At 44.4% G+C, this 20,843-nt stretch overlaps 1 protein-coding gene across 1 annotated transcript in view; it reads right to left on the bottom strand.

Moving 5' to 3' along the window:
- Slbp (Stem-loop binding protein) overlaps positions 1–20,843 on the bottom strand; it is a 69,892-nt gene that overhangs the window by 3,752 nt on the left and 45,297 nt on the right. The window contains exon 5 of the mRNA XM_077645476.1: positions 8,527–8,682. Within this exon, the coding sequence (XP_077501602.1) occupies positions 8,527–8,682 (156 nt within the window). The remainder of the gene's footprint in view (positions 1–8,526; positions 8,683–20,843) is intronic.

Raw genomic sequence — 20,843 nt, 5'->3', positions numbered from 1 at the left:
ATGCTCACCACCATCCCCCTGCGGGGATGTCCCTGCGGATGCTCTGGAACCCGTGGTGTAGCAACTCACCATCATCTGCATGTAGAAGATGCCCCTGCGGGGGATTTCATGCTATAATTGCGCAAAACGATCTATGGTAGTGGCACTGCCCACAGCCAGGGGACAAAGGACCATCTCCTTCTTCTTCCTGCTTAGCCTCTGCTGCACTGAACTGCGACATCATGAGAACTGGTAGAAGCCAACTGGGGCATTTGCCACTGCTTTCCATATATGATACGCCATCAAGCGTATGATATATTGAGCACCAGGCTGCACCACGTTATTTTAAGCACAATGGTGGACAGAATAATTGGCTTGGAGCTTCCAAAATTCTGCTCAATTTCAACTTTACTCACCACCACTGTGAATAGAAGCAGCTCCTAATCATAGCTACTTTTCATTTTCTGAATATTTTTTCTTCGCGATTCATTATTACAGATGACTCGCTTTATGAACAGCTTTGATCGAGAATCAGTGTCCATATTAACGAGGCATGAGTGTATTGGCTGCTGCCCCGCGACGTGCCAGGCCTCTCCTCACTTTTACCTGTGCAATGATGGCCACTTGTGAAGCGGCCTTGTGAAGCGGAAGAAACCAGGCCTAAATGGTAGTGGCTATTGTCGTGAAACATAATACTGGCCACATGTTGCTATTAACAGTGTCAAGCGCAACGTCGAATCCGGTTTCCCTCCTAGTTGAGTTTTGTTGCAGTCTACACCAAGCTGACACAGTGGCCTTCAAACCTACATAAGATGTACGGCAGTGGCGGTGTAACAAGTTGTTTACTTGGCACCGTTTCTGGTTGTTGCAAGTGTTCTCAATTCCCGTGGGAATCTTCATGAACAGCAGTGAGAAACAACTCCCCACGGTGAATTTCCTGTGCATGCAGTAAGCTTCAGAGCACTGTTAAAAGTGCAAGTGTGTTGAAAGCGATTATGACTGGAACGAGTGCTTTTTCATCAGTCAGTGAAACCACCTGTAAATATATAGTATCACGCTTGAAAAGATCACTACGCTCACCTTATTTTTGAATGCCAGTCGCATTTCTTGCAATGGCTGCAGTGATCGTGATCACAAGAAGTTTCTGCAATGTTACCATAACCGATCTAAATCGTGGTTCGTGTGTGCACTGCGCTTAGAACTGCAATGAGTGCAACGTGACCTTTCTGAAAACTGTTTTTCATACACAAAACCAGCTTGCCTATGCAGTTCTTGGGTTGTTTCCTGCCGCAACTACAGAAGCATCGCCACCATTCTGCGGCTTGGTGCTCCATAAAGTGTATTTTGCGATGATGGGTGGCCGGATTATACGATGGTGTGTCGGCAGCACTGTGTAACCTTTGTGAAAACATCTGTTCGCATGGCAGCTGTTACTTAGCCAGCGTGCTCTTTTTTAAAAGTTTACTGCCAGCTATGCGGGCCTATATATGCAATAATATATATACAACGCATTGGATGAACCCAGCATCCTCCGCATGTAATCATGGGCTAGGCCAAAGTAGTAGTGTTCAGTTTGGGTTGTGATATGCTATCACCAGATCTGGAACTCTATGTGTGAACAAGATTCATTGTTGCAACCTAGTCACGGGTGTTTCACAATGTACAGATCTCGAATATGTGTCAACCCGTACTTATCTTTTTCATGAATATTTCCTTTCATGCGATAGAAGAAAAAAAAAAGAGTATTGTAGGAGCTTACAGTTCTCTAAATGAGCAACCGATATACTGTTGTGCCTCGTAATAAGGACACTTTGGTTCCCGATCAAAACTGTACATAGACCAAGTTGTTCATATTAGTGAATTGCGATTTAAAACAAAGGAAAGCATTTTCAGTAAACTGTTGTGATCAAAATTAATTTTTTGCTTAGCAATATGCAGTGCATTATCTTGGTAGTCAATAGTCAGAAAGATGCAGCTGTCTTGAAGTGCTTGGTGAGCCGTGACAGACAGAAGCTGTGCACCGGTCTAACGCTCACTAACTATGGAGCTGTACTCATTGAAATGGTGTCTCATCCCATATTTGTTGTTGCTTTCACAACACTATTATTCCCGAGCTGCTCGACAACTTGGCTTTATATGTGTTGAGCAGTTATTAAGCAGCACTTCCTGGGTAAGCTGCATCAGCTTGTCTAAGACATTCTCGAAGCCTTCAGAAGCATGTCATCGGCGTTGAGCCATTTCTGAAAGTTTTGCAGTACCAATGGAGCCGTCGCCCCGTTGAGGCTGAGATCATGTATAATTTGAATCCATTCCCTTACTGTTCAGATTGTATTCACAGATTCCATGCCTGCCTGACAAGCTTTGAACCCGAGCAGTTTTTCTTTTCTTCTTGTCGTGTGCTCTGTTTAAAGAAACATTAACTTAGCGTTGCAGGAAGACATCTGAAAGGTTACAATAGAAAGGTTATACTGTAAAAGAGTGGTTAATTCATTTTGTGCAATGAACAATGTACACTAGGAGGACAGTTGCTGAGCTTTTGACAGTTGCAGTGGCGGCTTGCTGCCAATGATTTTTACACCACAAAGAGAAGTGCTTTGTCAACCAGAAAGTGTGAGCGAAAAGAGTTAGTGTGCCTGGCAGTTCATGATTTAACGAAAAACTGGTTTGGTTTACAGGGTTTAACGTCCCAAAGCGACTCAGGGTAAGAGGGACGGCGTAGTGGAGGGCTTCAGATAATTTCGACCACCTGGGGTTCTTTAATGTGCTCTGACATTGCAGTACACAAGCCCCTAGCATTTTGCCTGCATCGAAATGCGACTGCTGCGGCCAAGATCGAACCCGCGTCGTTCGGGTCAGCAGCCAAGCACCATAACAACTGAGCCACCGAGGCAGCCACGAAAAACTGTGTGCGCTGTGTGCACAGCGCACACAGTGATGCACAGAGTCATGTGATTTACTATGTATTCGATTTTTCTACTCAAGTCAAAAAACTTCTGACAATTCTTGCGCTGTATAATAGTGTCTGGTTACCACAGTTGAGATGTTGTGTGCATTGCTGTCCATATTAACGCGACATAAATACGCGGGTCCTACTGGGCTGCATGCATTTTCACTCTCTCCATTGGCCAAACGAAGTTTCCATGCACAAGGCATAAATGCATTGCAAAAATTAAGTCCCCAGAAGAACTGTCCATAATTCGAGTCGTTCATTAATAGGGTGCATAGTAAAGAGGCACGGCTGTATGACCGTTTTCGCGGCGAGAAGGAAAATAGCCTCGAACTTGGTGCGCATAGCGCCCCTCCTCCTCTCTGTTATGTGCCAGCGGCACGGGCACCAAGGCATGGTGCACAGGGTATGAGTGTGTTGCGCGGTCTTTTGCGCAACGAAGAAGTTGAAAAGCGTTTCGAGTCTAAATATTGCCACGAATCGATCCTAAGGTTGTCCGGCTACCACCGTGTTGTTGTCGGCTGTAGCAACAATGACAGTGAAAAATGACAGCCAGAACAGTGCGAAGAGCATTGACAGCCGCAGCATGTGTGTGGGCACAAGCTGTTTCATTTGCACCGATTCGCAGATGAGGGGCATTTTTGGATTGCAAGCATCAACCAAACGGGTTTCATCCTGTCGGTCACGTCTCATGCGTGCTCTCGACACTGTTGTATTGCACGGAAGGTACAATTGACAGCAGAAGTTTACGGGAAGAGAGTGAGTGGGAAAAAAATTGTTTCGGTGCAGTCACATAAGCCGATCGCCAAGAATGTTTGAAGGTATGAGAACATGCATGCTCCACCCCTGTTAATAATGCAATAATACAAGGCAACTTATCGCAAGGCAGCAATGGAACATTTTTTTTTTTACGAGAACACCTACCCTGTTCATTTCTGCTGCCGATAGAGTGTGCACATGCAGTTATATGAAAAAAAAAAAGTGATGTTCACACAAGGAAATCTGTCTGCATCAAATGCGCTAGAAAATCACTGTGCAGGAAGGTAACTTTCACACAGATAAAAATTTGCAGGAGGCGTACCATGAGAACTGACTACATGCGGACAAAAGAAAGAAAAAGGAAGGAGATGCCCTGATCTCGTTTTGTTTTTCTTATGTGAAGGCATCAGGCTGTTAAAGAGAGTTTGCATGAAAGATTTCAGTGCACTTTTTCGTCACTTTAAAAAACAAACTCATCGCCGTTAGCTTTTCGGACAGTACACCGAGTGTATACACACTAGACCTACTTGACAAATAAAATGCGACTAAAATCACACTTCAAACAGTTGTCAAGCAGTGTCTAGCTTCGCTAGCTTCCAACGATATTCCTAGCTGGTTACGCTAATCTATCTCAAATATCATGGAAAGTTGCTTAAGAGTTGCCCTGCATCACTCCCTCGACTGCCTTCGCAACCAGCACTGTGCCTACGCCATTTTTCACAATGTAAATTACACCAAACTTGTCAGATTTCTTTTTACCTATGTCAGTCATCATCACAATGGTGGAAGGGCCTGCGGCACCATAATCTGCTGTGGTTCTGGCTATTTCTTTACAGAAAAAACTCACTGATGCTTGAAAAGCATTTTCTAGAACGCCAAAAAATGAATGCGAAAGCTCCAAACTGCTGATTTGTGCCACCTGCATCCTGTTTGGTGTGTGCACCATGAATGCAATCGCACATACCAGCATGGCAGTCGTTTCCAGACTAGACACTAGAGGGCGCTAGCCTCCCAAGATGGCGGCACCCATGATGAAATGGTGTATACACTAAATTATGGCAAATTTTTTTCATTCTGATAACATCACAAGCACCAAATCTGTTGTTTAACTACATGACACAATAGTAAATTTGCTTTGATGACTATGCAAGGCTGATTAGAACAAAGCTGTATGGCACATAAGTTTGGTGGTTGAAAAATAAGTCTGCTTTACCTGACATCACTTTTAAATGGCAGATTGCAAAATTACACCTTTGGAGCTGGTAAAACTATGCTTTGGAACAAGGACGACAGCAAAAAACAGACTACATCACTGCTCTAGGCAGCAATTCAAGTTGTGTTGTCCTCGTGCCTTAGTGCAGTTTCACCATGCTGGTTTTCCACCAATTAGCCCTACATTAGGCACATGTGTACCTAATTGTGAAACACATTATGTACTCTAACACTGCTAGATTTTTGTGGCCCATTAAATTGCTTGTTCTAAATTACCATACTTTTGAAAGCATTCCTGTGATAGCCAGCTTGTCATTCTTCATGACATGCACTTGCACTTTGATTGCATTGAGAAACATGTGATAAAAATTTTTTCTGTAGTATCCTAGCTGGCTGTCAGCAGTTGACCCATGTTAAATCATACTGATTCTGCCTTTTTTCTTTTTAAATCTCAGCAAACTCCAAAGGTGTCATCTTTGAGCCTCCCCTTCTTTTTAGTCTAACCTCGTTAAGTTGGCCCCCATTCAGAAATACGGATAATTTGGCTTTCCTGCTCCCTCCCGTCAAAAATGTACCTAAGTCAAAGGCACCACACATTCGTTAATTCAAACTGAAGATATGCCAGCAGCGGTGCTGAAATCAGTTTTCAAGACGCGCATCGCTACTGCCATTATCTGGAAACCAGTACCGGGCTGGAAACCACCCTCCATTCCGAAACCAAAAACATATGAGGTACAGCGCTGCTACAGTAAAACCTCGTTTATTCGGCCCCCATTAATTCAGAAATTCGGACTGTCGCCAGAGTCCCGGCAAACGCCCATTAAAATCTACGAAGTCGGAAGCTCGTTTATTTGTACGCCGCGAGGCTCACAGTGGTCAATTTTGCGAGCCCCCAAGGTGCGCCGTGTAGAGATATGACATGCTCGACAGGCGATCGTCCAGATAATCATCCACAGGCCTAAACTTCATATACATTTTCTCCAGCGCTCCACTGATCTGCATGCAAAGGCGAGACGTTCATCGTTTGGTACGACGACTGCCTTTTTGCTGATCTCTTTTTTGTTTATTTTGTATATGTGCGCTTCCCTCGCTTCCATCTGCATGGTATTTTCGTTCTTCCAGCGCATCGAAACTCGACACTTGTCAAGTGCTGTTCGCCGTTTGAGTGGTGAAGCCTCTTCACATGCGATGCCACACGCAAAGAAGCTCCAGCGCTACTGTTTTGGACATTGAAAGAAGCCGCAGAGAACCTTACCATTGTGGAGCAGTTTGCTTCCGTCACTCCCAATAGCATGCACGAATTCAAAAATTTCACGGAACTGCTAGAAATCGCTGTTGTCAAACAGTTTTCGTCTTAAAAGGAGGCAACAATTGCCCGGGTGCCCACAAAATAGATTTCACTTTCACACGAAGTTTTTGGCAGTTTTGGGGGACCATTCGATAATTTAATAACATTTAGATAATTCGGACATTCTTTCCACTTCCTTGAAGTGCGAAATAACGAGGTTTAATTGACTGACTTCCCTTCAGTGTTTCATCTGACAAGTCTTCATTGACAGCTATGTGGTATGCAATCACATGATCAATACCAGCGTTGCAACCCTCCAGAACAGCTGTATGAACTCACAAGAATGACCTACTTTCCAATGTTAATAGGACTGCACTAATATTTTTACTGTCAGCATAACTACAATTTGCTCACTTATAAGGCCTTACCAAAAGAGGGAAATTCACAGCAGACTTGTTAAAATACTCAGCCACTAATATTACAAACACTGTCTGTACATAGTAATCCTTGTACAACTATCCACAATCTAATTAGCAGACAAGGTTTTTATGGTTTTATGTGTGCTTAACGTCCCAAAGCGACTCTGGCTATGAGGGACGCCGTAGTTAAGGGCTCCGGAAATTTTGACCACCTGGGGTTCTTGCAATGACATCGCGCAGAACACGGACCTCTAGAATTTCACCTCCACCGAAATTCGACCGCTGCGGCTGGGATCGAACCCGCGTCTTTCGAGTCAGCAGCCGAGTGCCATATCCACTAAGCCACCGCGGGGGCTAATTAGCAGACAAGGATAGGGAATTGAGGGGCTCATGACAACATATACGTGAAGAAAGCAACAGTCACTGAAGCCGAGGAGAGCATATGGGAATGTTTCTATTCTTAAAAAATAGAAGCACTCTCCTGTGCTTTCCTTCGCTCCAGTGACGGTTGGCTTTCTTGACATCCGCAATATAGGATACTTGCACTGTAACCACACATGAGCACACCCTGCCAAGTTCTTAAATTTCAAAACTTCAGCACAAACTCAGCTGGGGTATGCTTTGTTCTCCTACAGAAATTTGCAAAAGCTTATCAAGTTACAGAAAACGCTTGCAGCGTAAAATCAGCCGTTCCATTCACATACCTATTACCTATTTGACAAGTACAACATATACCCTGTTGGCAAACTGTTCAATTATGTTCTTTGCAAGGCTGCTAAGAATGAAAAGCTAAAAATAGTTGAGTTTTACATCATCCAGCCAGGTTACAATAAAACACTATTGCACAACAGACACATTTCACGGAGCCCTGGAAACATGGAATGGGGCACAAGCAGAGGCGACACAACAGATGAAATTTTGGACAACGTAAGACATCGCCGTCCCATTTCACCAAACGATAAAGAGAATAGGACACGTATTGCGACATCACAATATGTGCTCTATACTCCTTATCTAAAGCACTTTAAATTCAGGGGACGAACTCTGATTTTTATTTTACATGTTGACTCCTCATATCACATACAGATTGTAGGTGCTGCCAGCAATGGCCTCAGCTGGAATGGCGAGTGCTGAAAGTGAGCTGAAGCGGACGCGGAGGCAAGGAATGCAGATTCAACGGGCACAAGTTTTATACTAGCTCCTCACATCCGGTATGATATATCCCAATTTTCTGAACGACATATTGCATCAACAGCCCAGAATGATATTAACAATAAATTTCTTAACAAATAAATGCATCTAATCAGGTGAGATGGCACAAATAGCTGAAAAGATTATTCCAAACATCAGGAACTGCATCAGGCCAACAATGCTTTAACCAATAACCAAATATGAAAAGCATTTCCTTTGCACTCCAAACATAATTTACTTTACAGCATATGCATATTTCCTCATGAATGAGTGAAGTATTCCCCCAATATATTTCTGAGAAAAAAAAATTAAGACGATCAAGCAACAGGTAAGTAACCCCTGATGTTTTCACCTTTTGTTAAACTGCTGGCTTGTGTTTGAGATATAAGTACCACAGTAAATCATTTTTTTTCCAGACAGTAAGCATAACCAGGTAGTGGCTTACTGCTGTAAGGTTCACTGGAGCTGCATTAGATTGCAAAAAAAAGAGAAAATGCTTAGACTTTTAATAGAGAGCGTATAACTTGCGAGCAGTCTTCGCCTTGCAGAAAGAATGCCTTAAATTTGAGCTCGCGATGGCAAACAACAGAGGGAAATGCTATGTATTCAAGTGATTGCAAAGTATTACATAGGGTCAACTGCACCAAAAAAGAAAGCCATCCCTGCAAAGCTTTGCAATAACAAAGCATTTTAGATGAGTAAACAGGAAGAGGGGAAAAAGCAACACATACCTGTCGTCCAACAGCTCATCACTTGCCTCCACCTCTTTCGGAGGGTCCCAGATATGCAACTGCCGGCGCCAGATACGAATCTGGGCATCCCATGACCTTCTGCTGTACTTCAGGTATCGGTTTGGTGTGCGTGGGTGGTGCTTAGCTCGATTTTTCCTGCATTCCAGGGACAAATGCACAATAATATCTGAAAATAGTGCATGCATTATTTCGAAAACAGTAGCAAAATGAACGTCTAGTCTTGATCACATCTGTCTAGAGTGGTCAACAGGCTGCTATGAACTGCGTAAACCTGCGGTAGCCCTTATGTTTGAGATTGGTTGGCCAAGAGCATGGATGAGCCATGCATTCGTGGATCATCAAGATGTAGGCCTGCATGATTAGAGGGTTGAGACTGTTATGGACACACATAGAATTGTTTTTTATTATTTATTTACAAATAGTGCAAGCAGCACTGTCCAAGCAGACGAGGGTTACATGTGCTGCAGTAACAATTCAGCACAAATTTTTTCATATGAAGATTCAAGATTCAATGGTGGCTAACAGTTCCACTGGAGCATTGAGGGGAAAGCAGGATTTTTTAGTAGGATTGTGCAGCGTGTGTCTACCCTGAGAAGTTTGCAGCAGTCTAGATAACATTTCAATGATATACGAGGACTTGGCGAAAACCTCACAAGATACATAAGGTCTCTTCGATTCGGCTGCACTTTCTGCACCATTCAACGAGTACAGCACTTCAGCATTCGTGTTGCCAGTGCAGCACGAGTTCTTGGCTGGCTTGCACTCTTTGAAGTATAAATGCAGCTGTAGTGCAGCAATATGGAGGCACCCATGTGTAGCATGGAGAAACGAATAAGGTACATATGACAGTAGTCTCTTCATGAAATGATGGCAGTTCTTTCTAGCACGGAGAAGGTGAGTAACTTTGTGGCGTCAGAATTGTAAACCTAGGCAGTCAAGCTGAGCCGCATGGGCAGAATTCCATGATGATGATGATGAATTTTTATGGCGCAAGGGCATCTGTGGCCAAACAGCGCCATGGCACCATTTCCCAAGCATTTCACCTTAAATTAGCCGAGCACCAGGCAGGGCAAATCTTGCACTCATTGTATCACCGATAGGTACCCGGCGGCACTGGGGATCGAACCCTGCACCTCCCGCATGCGAGGCGGATGCTCAAACGACTGGGCCACCGCTGCGGTTGGGCAGCATTCAGTGCATATTCGTAAATAGTCTGCGCGTATATCCAATGACTATTTTTCTGTGAAACTGATTTCCTGTAGCTGGTTCATTGCAACACTTCCTTGGGATCTCCTGCTTGAAAAATTCTTCACGTGGTTCGGAATTTCGGTGCCCGTTAATGCCAGTGGCATGCAGTTGACTGTAATTTGGTGACGACACCATGGCTAGCAGACGACCAAGCCAGCACTCGACCATTCGTTTTGGAAGCAGCCAAATTAAAGAGACCTACGTAGCACACGTGCTTCTTCGCAGCGGTATTGCATCGCATTTGTCCACTGTGCATCGCAGCTGCATGACAGGCCCGTGAGCGATGTCCAAAATCAATGGCAGTGCACATGCAGTGATTGAACATCATCTCTTGCAACTTGCAAATCATGCAGGCCTGTATCTCGATTGGCTACAATGGCATGCTGCATCCAAGCCCTTGGCAGTTTGGAACACCCGGTCGACCACTCTGGACAAGTGATTGATTGGGTCTGCAGAAGGTTACTGACACTATGTGTTCAATTATGTTGACCTTTTATTTGTACCTATAGTTTATTTGCCTTCCCCTTATGCAACGCCCCGACAGGGGGCCCTTAAAGGGACTACTCAATAAATTAGTTGAGATTACGTAAAGCAGACGAGAGATAGGCATCTCATCACTCGTCACCCTAACGCAAGAATTTTTAAGCTACCATCAATAACAACGAAGATATAGACAATTAAAAATTACGCTCCTCCTCTTCCCCCTCAACTTGTACGCGCGAGGCACCAGACAAAAATAAAGAAAACAGCTCTGGGACTGAGCTCCGCCCATGAATACGTCATCAGCTGACGTTCCGTTTGCAACTTCCGGTTGTTGCTCCTAGCACCCCAGCAGCAGCGTCTCTAGGAATAACATGCCTGAGTTCAACACCTCGCCAGTCACCGGGTTTGCAGCCAATCACACAGCAAGGCGTATTCATCTCGGGCAGACGAAAAAGACACTGCGAGTGGCTCCGGAAGTCCCGACAGAAGGACGCGACAGAGAAAAATTGAAACCATATGCGCGAAGGCAATGTCCTGGCTCGCGCTTGCCCGAGAGGGTCGCGCGGCGGCACGAGCAGACGATTTTCACGAGTACCGGAAGTGTGCCCGTGACGTCGTGGCTGCCGTAGCTCCAGCGAATGAGAGCGTGGTGGTCTGGCAACGTCATTGGTAGTGTGACGTCTTTGTTCCATGATTTTAGTTCCAAAATCAGTCACTACGAGCACACCAATCAGCCCGCGAATTTTGAAAAACACGGTTTTTAAAAATGCATAATAAATTGCCGGCTCATTTTCGAAGACTCATACTTGGTGTGAATGCTTCTTTGCATCATTTCTAAGCATTGAAAACATTTACAAGTGACTTTTTATTCGTTGCATAGTCCCTTTAAAGGTTAATAAAAGACGAGCCTTTGTCAAAAGAGCCCAATTTTCTAGACAAGCCCTAATTCTTTCAAGGCCCTGCTCTAGCAATTCTGAGGTGCTCCTGGAGCTGTGGATCTCAATGTAGCAAAGTCACCCTTACCACATTTTACTACTCCAAATAGCGACAGTTGCCCAGAAGGCTAAGAGTGAGGCCCAGAAATGACTTGGGCGAAATACAAAGTGGTTTCTGTATTTTTGACGCTGTAGCATTGACAGTATTAAGACTAAAGAAACTGCAAGAATCCTCTAACTTGCAAGAACTGTGAGGTTATAACTATCTATACCTATACAGACAAGTTAGGTCATGTGTTCAGACCAGTTACGGATGTGTCAACAGCAAGCAGCAACAGTGTCATAGTCATTGTGAAAAAGTTCAGTCTTTCCCTTCTCCTCTTTATCTATCTATCTGATGTCAGAACTTATCTGTTACTCTAAGAAACTGCTTTTGATCACCTGCAAGCAGAAACAATATAGTACACATGCCAAATGGAACCCAAATGAGAATTCGAACGTGAATTCAAAATCATTTACAAAAATAGCAGTGGTTTTTCACTTGCAAAAAGCAGCCACTGCATCATTGAATTAAAACTGTATAATTAATCTCCCCCAATTAGTTCATCTCCCACAGCTAAAACTGTTTCCACTCCACTGGTCTTCAAATAAAACCAGCAGTACATCATTCAATAAAAAATTAAACAGGTGAGTTGGTTAGAATTACACATACCAAAAGTGCAGCCAATGGCTGTGAAGAAAAATTATGCCTTTCTAAAGCCTCTGTCATCATCAGTAATACTAAGAGCACACCCACTACAGGACAACACCCTCTCCTATTAATCTCTAGTAAGCCCTGTCCTGCACCAGTAGCACCCGTCCTATGCCAGGAAATTTCCTAATTTCATCTCACCACCTAACTCCCTGCCATCATCACCTATGCTCTTTTTTCTCTTGCATCCACATTTACAAACTGTTTATCTGTCCTCTGTATTACATGTCTTTCTCAAGACCAACTCTTCCACTTGAAGTCAGCTCGGATGTCTCAAATCAGAGTTCTCTAATACACATCAACTTTCTGTGTTAATGTTGCCCGTACTTTCCCTACAGCTTGCTCCACTATCCCTAATCTGGTCAGTAGACTTTCACGGTAAAAAGCTGTTTTAGTGAGCTCACCGGTGCCCGATGTTTGGTCCTGTCACAGGTGTACTTGCCCTGCCATTCGGTGCGTCTTAGGCGCTGAACAGACATATGCGAAAGTGACGGGATGGACGTCACAGTAACCGACACCCTGACACAGGCTTTCGCCGTAAATTAACCACAGCCGTGCCATTCACCAAACCGGCATGTCTCCATATCTGCGTTTTACTCCTCCACCTCGTCATTTATCATATCCTAACACCTATTGGGCATCACGCACAATAAATGAGAAATGTAGAATGGGTATGATTCATATGAAGCGTAACTGTTCAGGGAAAAAAAATTGACTGCTTGACTTTGTAAGCTGCCCAACATTTTCTGCAAGTGGAGATGCTCTTGTCGTCACAGTTCAGAAAGAGAAAAGGCGCATTTCCTGCTAGTGGGTCAACTCATGAGAGACATGACGTGGCGCACTGCTGAGAAACGCAAGATGACGTGTAGTCAATAAAATGGAACAGCTTCAGAGGGTTCTGAATTTTTAACGGGTTACAGAGAATAGTACCAATAACAACCTCACGATCACTTATGCCAGGAATTGTTGTGACTGACTTAACAATCTCGTGGTTATTACAGAGCACAAGATCAAGATGGTAGAGCATGAGCCAATGTATCTTGTAGGCAAAGTAACAAACTGATGAAAGCCACAGGCGCTCAGCAGTTCCCTAAATGCTGAATGTACACTGGATTTACTTAATGAAAGAGGCAGTTTATTTTTTCAAACAATTTCAGGGAAATTAGGTTCCCCACCAAGAAGAATGCTGTCAGATCCCAAGGATGACAGAGCATCAGGCAGTGCTTCAAACTGTCAGCAATTAGTAAAATTTGGGGGTCTGTAATAGGATAAAATGGAGAGGTGGAGTGCATTTTGCAGTTCAGTTCTGCACAGTATAACTTCACAAGAACGGTCACTGAAAGACAGTGGCATGCTTTTTATTCTTTTGTCATGCATCACCCAACTGTGCAGGTTTTCTAATGACATCTTTGTCTCCTATGATAAAAGCCTTCAAGTTGATTCTGTATTTTTGGACTTTGAAAAGGCATTTGACACCGTTCCACATGTTCTCTTATTGCACAAAATATCTGTTCTTGTTTACCCGCCTCTGTTATCCAGTGGGTACTGGACTACCTATAAAAAATAACTCAAAGTGTTGTAGTTAACGGCAGATCCTCCTCAGCTGTTGATGTGACGTTGGGTGTGCCACAAGAATCAGTTTTAGAGCCGCTACTTTTTAAAATTTATATTAATGATCTTACTGAGGGAATCTCGTCTCAAATACATCTGTACGCCAATGACTGTGTAATTTACAGATCCATCTGCAATTCTGTTGACGTTGGCATTCTACAGAGTTATTTGAATTATGGGTGTGGGTGTGTTGGGTTTTATGGCACATAGGCAGCTAAGGCCATCATGCGCCAAACTCAAGGTGTAGAATTGGCTTTCTGTAGAATGTTTACGAATATCAAAAAATGCCGATGGCGTAGATGACCTAAAAACATTGTGCTGCCTAGTAAAAGAAGAGAAGAAAATTGGAAATCGCTAATGGTAAAAGCCTTAAAGAAGGTCAGGCAGCCTTAGCGGCTATCCTTGGCTAGGCAAGGATCCTGAGGCTCCCAACCAATCAAATAAAAAGCCTCAGCCTACTTCTCAGGAATGAGAAAGTGGCTGAGGTGTATCATGTAATAAAGGGAACCAGTGGTTCAAAAATTACAGTTTTTCGAGGACGCCCGCTGCTTTTAGAAAGCTAAAAACGGAGGGTATGTTAACAATGGTATTATCAGCTAAGAGCAATGTTGGGTGAAAAGGAATGTATTCATGATAAAATTGAGTGAAGTACTTTTTTCTTAGTTTTTCAAGTTTCACACATGAGAATAGAATGTGGTTAACAGTAAGTTCTTCTCCGCATTCCTCGCAACCAAGTTTATCTTGTTTTGTTAGCAGGAAGTTGTGTGTGAGGTGCGTGTGGCCTATTCGCAGACGGCATAAAACCACTTCTTTAAAACGTTCCTGGTGCACACATGACTTAAATTCACCCAAAACTGGTTTTACAAAGTGCAGTTTATTATTCACTTCGCTGTTCCAACGCGACTGCCATTTTTGTCTTAATTTCTGTTGAACTAATTTCATGCAGTCATTAAAGGGTATATCTACTTTTTTTATTTCCTTGCCCCGAGCTTGAGCGGCACACAAATCTGCTCTCTCATTTCCTTTTATTCCGACGTGGCTCGGGACCCAGCAGAGTTTAATGTTTTGTCCTCGAGCTGTTGCTGTTACAATGTTGTGTATGATGTCCCCAAGTATGGGAGTGGTTGCGTTTCTAGAGTGGAGGGCTGTAAGTACACTTAAAGAGTCTGTGTAAATAATAGTGTTTTTGAGGTTCGCATTTAATATTTTTTTTGTTGCCACACATACTGCGTAACATTCTGCGCTGAAGATGGATGCGCACTGTGGAAGTCGCATTGCTGTCTCCGAATTTCCTCGCACCACTGCGCTTCCTACGTAAACATTCGTTTTTGAACCGTCAGTGTAAAAGTCCGTAAAACTACTGTATTTTTCTTCGAGTGCAAGGAATTCCTGTACTATATGTTGTTTTGGAGTTTGTTTTTTTTGGAACTGCGTAAGGGTAAAATCACAGATTGCCGGAAAATTGTGCCATGGAGGCAGTGGAGCTCGTCTTCGAGCAATGGCAGGTAATGTGTCCAGTACTCCGAGGTTTTGACACATCTCTTCAAAACGCAGGAGGAGTGGCCTGATAGCTTGTGGTTTGTTGTTAAAAAGTGTTCTTGATGGGCACTTTGTGACTATGGGGTAACATAGGTGTTTGGGAAGCGAACGGATTTTTAAAACGTACGAGCACGTGAGCATGGTTCTTCGGTCCTCGAGTGACGGTTCGTTGGTTTCTACATAAAGACTGTTAATGGGTGATGTCCTGTAAGCACCAGTGGAGAGACACAAACCCAAGTTATGCACTGTATCTAGTCGTTTAAGGTATGATGGTCTCGCTGACCCATACACTATACATCCATAATCAAGGGTAGAGCGTACTACAGAGCGGTAAATTTTTAGAAGGCATGTCCTGTCGGCACCCCAATGTTTTCGTGACAGTACTTTGAGTATGTTGAGGGATCGGGAGGCTTTTTTTTTCAGTGCATTTATATGAGGCAGGAAAGTCAGCTTTTTGTCAAAGGTTACGCCTAGGAATTTGTGCTCATTTTTCACCGGTAGCTGTGTTTTGTTCAGGTGTACAAATGGGTCAGCCTGTAAGCCTAGCTTAATAGAGAAAAGAATGGCCACGGTTTTCTGTGTGGAAAACCGGAAACCGTTCTCGTCTGCCCAGGTCACCAGTTTATCCATTGTCAGCTGTATTTGTCTCTCGCATGTTACCAGGTTTGAGGATGTGCAGGCTATTTGCAGATCGTCAACATAGACGGAATACATAATGGCCTTCGGTATTACTTTGGCTATGGAATTTACTTTAATAACAAACAATGTCGTGCTCAAAATACACCCCTGAGGAACCCCGTTCTCTTGAACGAAGCCCCTGGACACGGTTGATCCTAGGCGCACTTGAAATGAGCGGTTGGAAAGGAAGTCCTTCAGGCAGTTCAACATCCTGCCACGGATGCCAAGATCTGCTAAGTCACGAAGGATGCCGAACCTCCAGGTGGTGTCGTATGCTTTCTCGAGGTCAAAAAAGACGGCAAGACAGTGCTGTCTGTGTATAAAAGCCTCTCGGACAGTATTTTCCAGGCGAGTTAAGTGGTCTGTTGTTGAGCATGCTTTCTTAAAACCGCACTGATGGATGTCAATAAGCTCAAGAGATTCAATCAGAAAAGTTAGTCTTTTATTCAGCACACTTTCGAATGATTTGGCAAGGCAGCTGGTAAGGGCTATCGGCCTGTAACTAGTAGGGGATGTTGGTTGTTTTCCAGATTTCAGGAATGGTACAATAACTGCTTTCTTCCAGGCTTTCGGCAATCTTCCGAGCACCCACACTTGGTTAAAAAACTTCAAGAGCGCCTCCACAGATGGCTGGGAAAGATGTGCTAGCATTTCGTAATGTATATTGTCAGGGCCAGGTGCTGTCTTTTTTCCGGCCGAGAGAACTTCGTTTATTTCTTGGAGTGTTATTAAACCATTGTACGGTTCTTTTGTGCAGCCCGTTGTTGGAAGTCTATGTTTCTCCACTGCATGTTTATGCTTTAAAAATGTTTCTGTGTAGTGTGAAGAACTAGAAATGTTTGAGAAATGTTCTCCCAAGATGTTTGCCTGTTCGTCTATATTTGTCTGTGTACCTGGAGCTGTTAAGAAAGGAATTGTGCAAGGAGAAAAGCTTCTGTTAAACTTGTGGACTTGTTCCCACATTTTTTTGGACGTAACTGAACTATTTATGCATGATACGTAGCTTCTCCATGATGTTCTTTCGGCATTTCGGCGGATGTACCGAGCTTTTGCTCTCGTCTTTTTAAAGTTGATGAGGTTCTCCTGAGTTGGGTATCTTCGAAAAACTCCCCAAGCTTTATTTTGCTTCTTTTTTGCTTCCCGGCATTCCTGCGTGTACCATACCTTGTTGTTTTGTCGTACTATTCCTGACGATTGCGGAATAGCTTGGCACGCAGCCTCAATAATGCAGCTTGTAAAAATTTCATTCAGTTCGTCAACGTTAAGAGTGTTTGAAAATAATTTCTCCAGGCTAGCCTTTTCTCTAAATAGTTGCCAGTCGGCTAGGTGTAGTTTCCAACGGCGTGGTTTACTAGGGATGACTGATGGTGGCGATGAAAAGTTAATCACTACCGGAAGATGATCGCTTCCGTACGGGTTATCGAGAACATCCCACTTAAAATCGGTAAAAACGGAAGAAGAGCTAAAAGATAAATCTATGCAACTCATTTTTCCTGAGGCTGGAGAGCAATATGTGGGTTTGCCTGTATTGAGTAGGCAAACATTATTGCACAGAATAAAATCTTCTAATATACGGCCCCTAGTGTCTGTCTGTTCACTCCCCCAGAAAGGGGAGTGTGCATTAAAATCCCCAACTACCAGATATGGCTCTGGTAGCTGATTAAAAAGTGATTCTAGGTCATGAAGTGTTACTGTGAGGTGTGGCTGAAGGTATACTGAACATATGGTAATTGTTTTAAAGCTAATGACGGTGACCACAATGGCTTCATAATTCGTCTGCAGCTGGATTTCACGTGTTGCAACACCGCTCTTAACAACGACAGCAACACCTCCAGAGAGCCTATCTGCCTGCTCACGGTCACGGCGAAAGACTTTATAATTCTTAAAAATATTTTTTTGTAAAGGTCCCAAATTGGTCTCCTGAAGGCACAGTGCTACAGGAGACATAGAGCGTAGGAGATCTGTTGCATCGCTGTAGTTATTTAAAATTCCACGGCAGTTCCAGTGGATAAGGAACGCCATGATTATTTTAAGGAGGAGTGTTTTGAGACCTCAGGTCCCTCCTTGTTGAGGGCCTGTTACCGTGGTTTTTTCTTTTTTCCGGTCAAGAGAGCCCCGTCGCCGTTGCGACCGAGGCGAGCTTTGACTTGTATCCATCGCCTCCATGGAGGCGCTGGAGTTCCGCGGGGAACCCGCGGGCAGGGGGGTGGTAGACTTCTCCCGAACAGGGGAAGCCTTGCGGGCTGCCGACTTGGAAGACGGCCGGCCCGTTGTTGGGGGTGGCATAGCAGCTCTCGCTGCATCTGCCAGGGGCGCGGATGGCCCTGCCTCAGCCTCACTAGGTGTGAACTGGGCAGGTGCCTGAGACCGGTGTGATGCGCCGCGCCCCCGCACCACATCGGCGAAGTTTGTGTGGGGTGTTAAGGAGAAAGTGCCTTGCGACATTGCATAACGCTTTCTTGCCTCTTTAAAAGTGATATTATCTTTTGTCTTTATTGTAATGATTTCCTTTTCTTTTTTCCAGGCAGGACAAGACCTTGAGTAAGCAGCGTGCTCGCCTTCGCAGTTTGCACAGCGTGGCGCGGCGTCGCAGCCGTCTGATTGGTGGTCATTGGAGGCACATTTAGCACAGGTGTTGCGGCCGCGGCAGCTCTGGGAGCCATGACCGAACTTCTGGCATTTGAAACAGCGTCTAGGGTTGGGGATATAAGGGCGAACGGAGATTTTTGCATAGCCTACCTCGATTGACTCCGGTAGGGTGCATGAGGCAAACGTCAGGACCAGGTGTTTTGTCGGAATCTCTTTGTTGTCTTTACGGATTGTAATTCTGTGGACGTTGGTAACATTCTGAGGGTTCAGTCCTTCAAGCATCTCTTCCTCTGTTAGGTGCAGGAAATCATTATCTGAGATGACACCACGTACTGTGTTCAATGATCTGTGCGGTGTAACAGAGACAGGAATATCGCCAAAAGTTTCAATGTTTGCAAGCTTTGAAATCTGAGTTATGTCGAGCAGTTCGAGGAAGAGGTCACCACAAGCCAACTTTGTGACTTTGTACTGAGGGCCCAGGGATTCTGTAAGAACTCTTGAAACAAGGAACGGGGATATTTGTCTGGCTGGCTTTTCTGTTTCTTTACTGTGGACGATGTGGTACTTCGGAAAAGTTGTCTTCTTTTTGCTGAAAAACTGTGTTGTGACATCGGTCCGTCCTCTTTTCAGAGGGCGATCATTATTAAGCAGGGAGGAAGCCATAAAAAAAATTTGTTCTTCGGCCTTGGTGCCAGCCGCCCACCATGGAGCCCAACTAGGGGACAGGACAAGAACTTGAAAACAAGTCCTGCCCACGCCAGCTGTACACCATTGCTATAACCGAATATGACGAAACCCAGGATAGTTCGCCACACAGGGTTAACCCTAGCCGCCAGGAAAAAGGAAAAAACCAAGGAAGGAGGAGGAGACAGGAGAGTTGTAAGAAAGATGATAGGAAAGTAAAAGATGGAGGGGAGGATAAGGAAAAGACGACTGCCGATTTCCCCCGGTCGGGTCAGGCCGGAGGTGCCGTCTACAGGAAGCTGGGGCCAAAGTGGTGTGTTGCCTCCGCCGAGGGGCCTTAAGGGTCCAAACGCTCGGCATCGGCTCAACCACCAGGATCCCCTTTTCCCCGGACACGGCGATGCCACGCACGGCGAGGCGCGGGTGCTCGGGTCCGTGGTGATGCACAGTTCACCATCATCCCCTTGCGGGGATGTCCCTGCGGATGCTCGGGAACCCGCGGTGTCGCCACTCACCGTCGCGACGCCTGCAAGCTGCAGGCGCCCCCCTGCGGGGTTTATTTGAATTATGTGGCATCATGGTGTGATATGCGGAAAATGCGCCTCAATATAAAGAAGTGCTGTGATGCGCAGTTCACGCGAAAACGACAGCCCGTCCCCTCTCAATACCATATTAATGGCAACTCCTTTAACCGCGTTGATAATTTCAAATATCTAGGCGTATACTTCTCGTCTGACTGGTCATGGAGCAAGCATGTGAACTACTTGGCTAACAAAGCTAGTGCTGTATTAAATTTCTTTAAACGAAACTTTAAAACTGCACCCCTGACCCTCAAGGAAGTGTTCTATCTCACTAACATATGGCCTATTCTAGAATATGCATGCACAATCGGGACCCACATACGCATAACCTGATTAACAAACTAGAATGAATTCAGAACAGCTCTGCATGCTTTGTCACTAACAATTATGACTTTGCCTCCAGCATAACAAACATTAAAACCGAGCTAGGGTGGCAGCCCTTGTCCCAAAGGAGAAAATTCTTGAGATTGAAATTTTACACAGTGTATATAGCAGTGACATCGGAATAGACGAAACTGTTTACTTGAAGGCCCCACATTATATTTCCTCTAGAACTGATCACCCGAAAAAAATTGGACTGCTTGCCGCAAGAATGTTTTTGCCCATTCATTTTTCTCTTCCACGATAAACGAATGGAATCATCTGCCTGAAAGAATTGTCAATGTTCCTTCTACAATGTTTTCCTCAGCTCTGCTTGAGACCTGTTTCCAATGAGTTTCGTCATATTAGTTACACTATTTTGTATTTGTTCTTGTTGCTTTGATATTCTTTTTTTGTCCCTGACTTTTGTATATTACCACATTCATAACCCCCTACAATAATGCCCCATTGGCGATGTAGGTATATGCATAAATAAATAAATAAGGCAAGCGACACCTTTAGCAAAGTATCCCCTTCCATGCTCCTTTGTGACACCTAAAGGCACAACTCCAAATGTGGAATGGGGTCCCAAACGCGGCATTCTTGATGGTACATGGCTCGCTTAACCCTTGCATATTGGTGTCACCGCACTGCAATGCCCAGCTATAATGGGCCCACAAATGCTGTTACATTCCAACAAGGAGTCAGTGCAGCAATCTTGGCAGCAGCCTTTTCCTTCTCACAACACCAAAAGTGCGCGACTCAGCCGATGCTTGTTTCTTATGCAGTGCCTGGGATGCGTCATCGTATCGCTGTTCTTCGGCCAGCATGCGCTGC

This window comes from Amblyomma americanum, chromosome 1 (assembly GCF_052857255.1).
Source record: "Amblyomma americanum isolate KBUSLIRL-KWMA chromosome 1, ASM5285725v1, whole genome shotgun sequence".
In the NCBI taxonomy this organism is placed as follows: Eukaryota; Metazoa; Arthropoda; class Arachnida; order Ixodida; family Ixodidae; genus Amblyomma; species Amblyomma americanum.
Note: the sequence above shows the minus strand (reverse complement) of the source record. Positions and strands in the feature narration are given on the sequence as shown.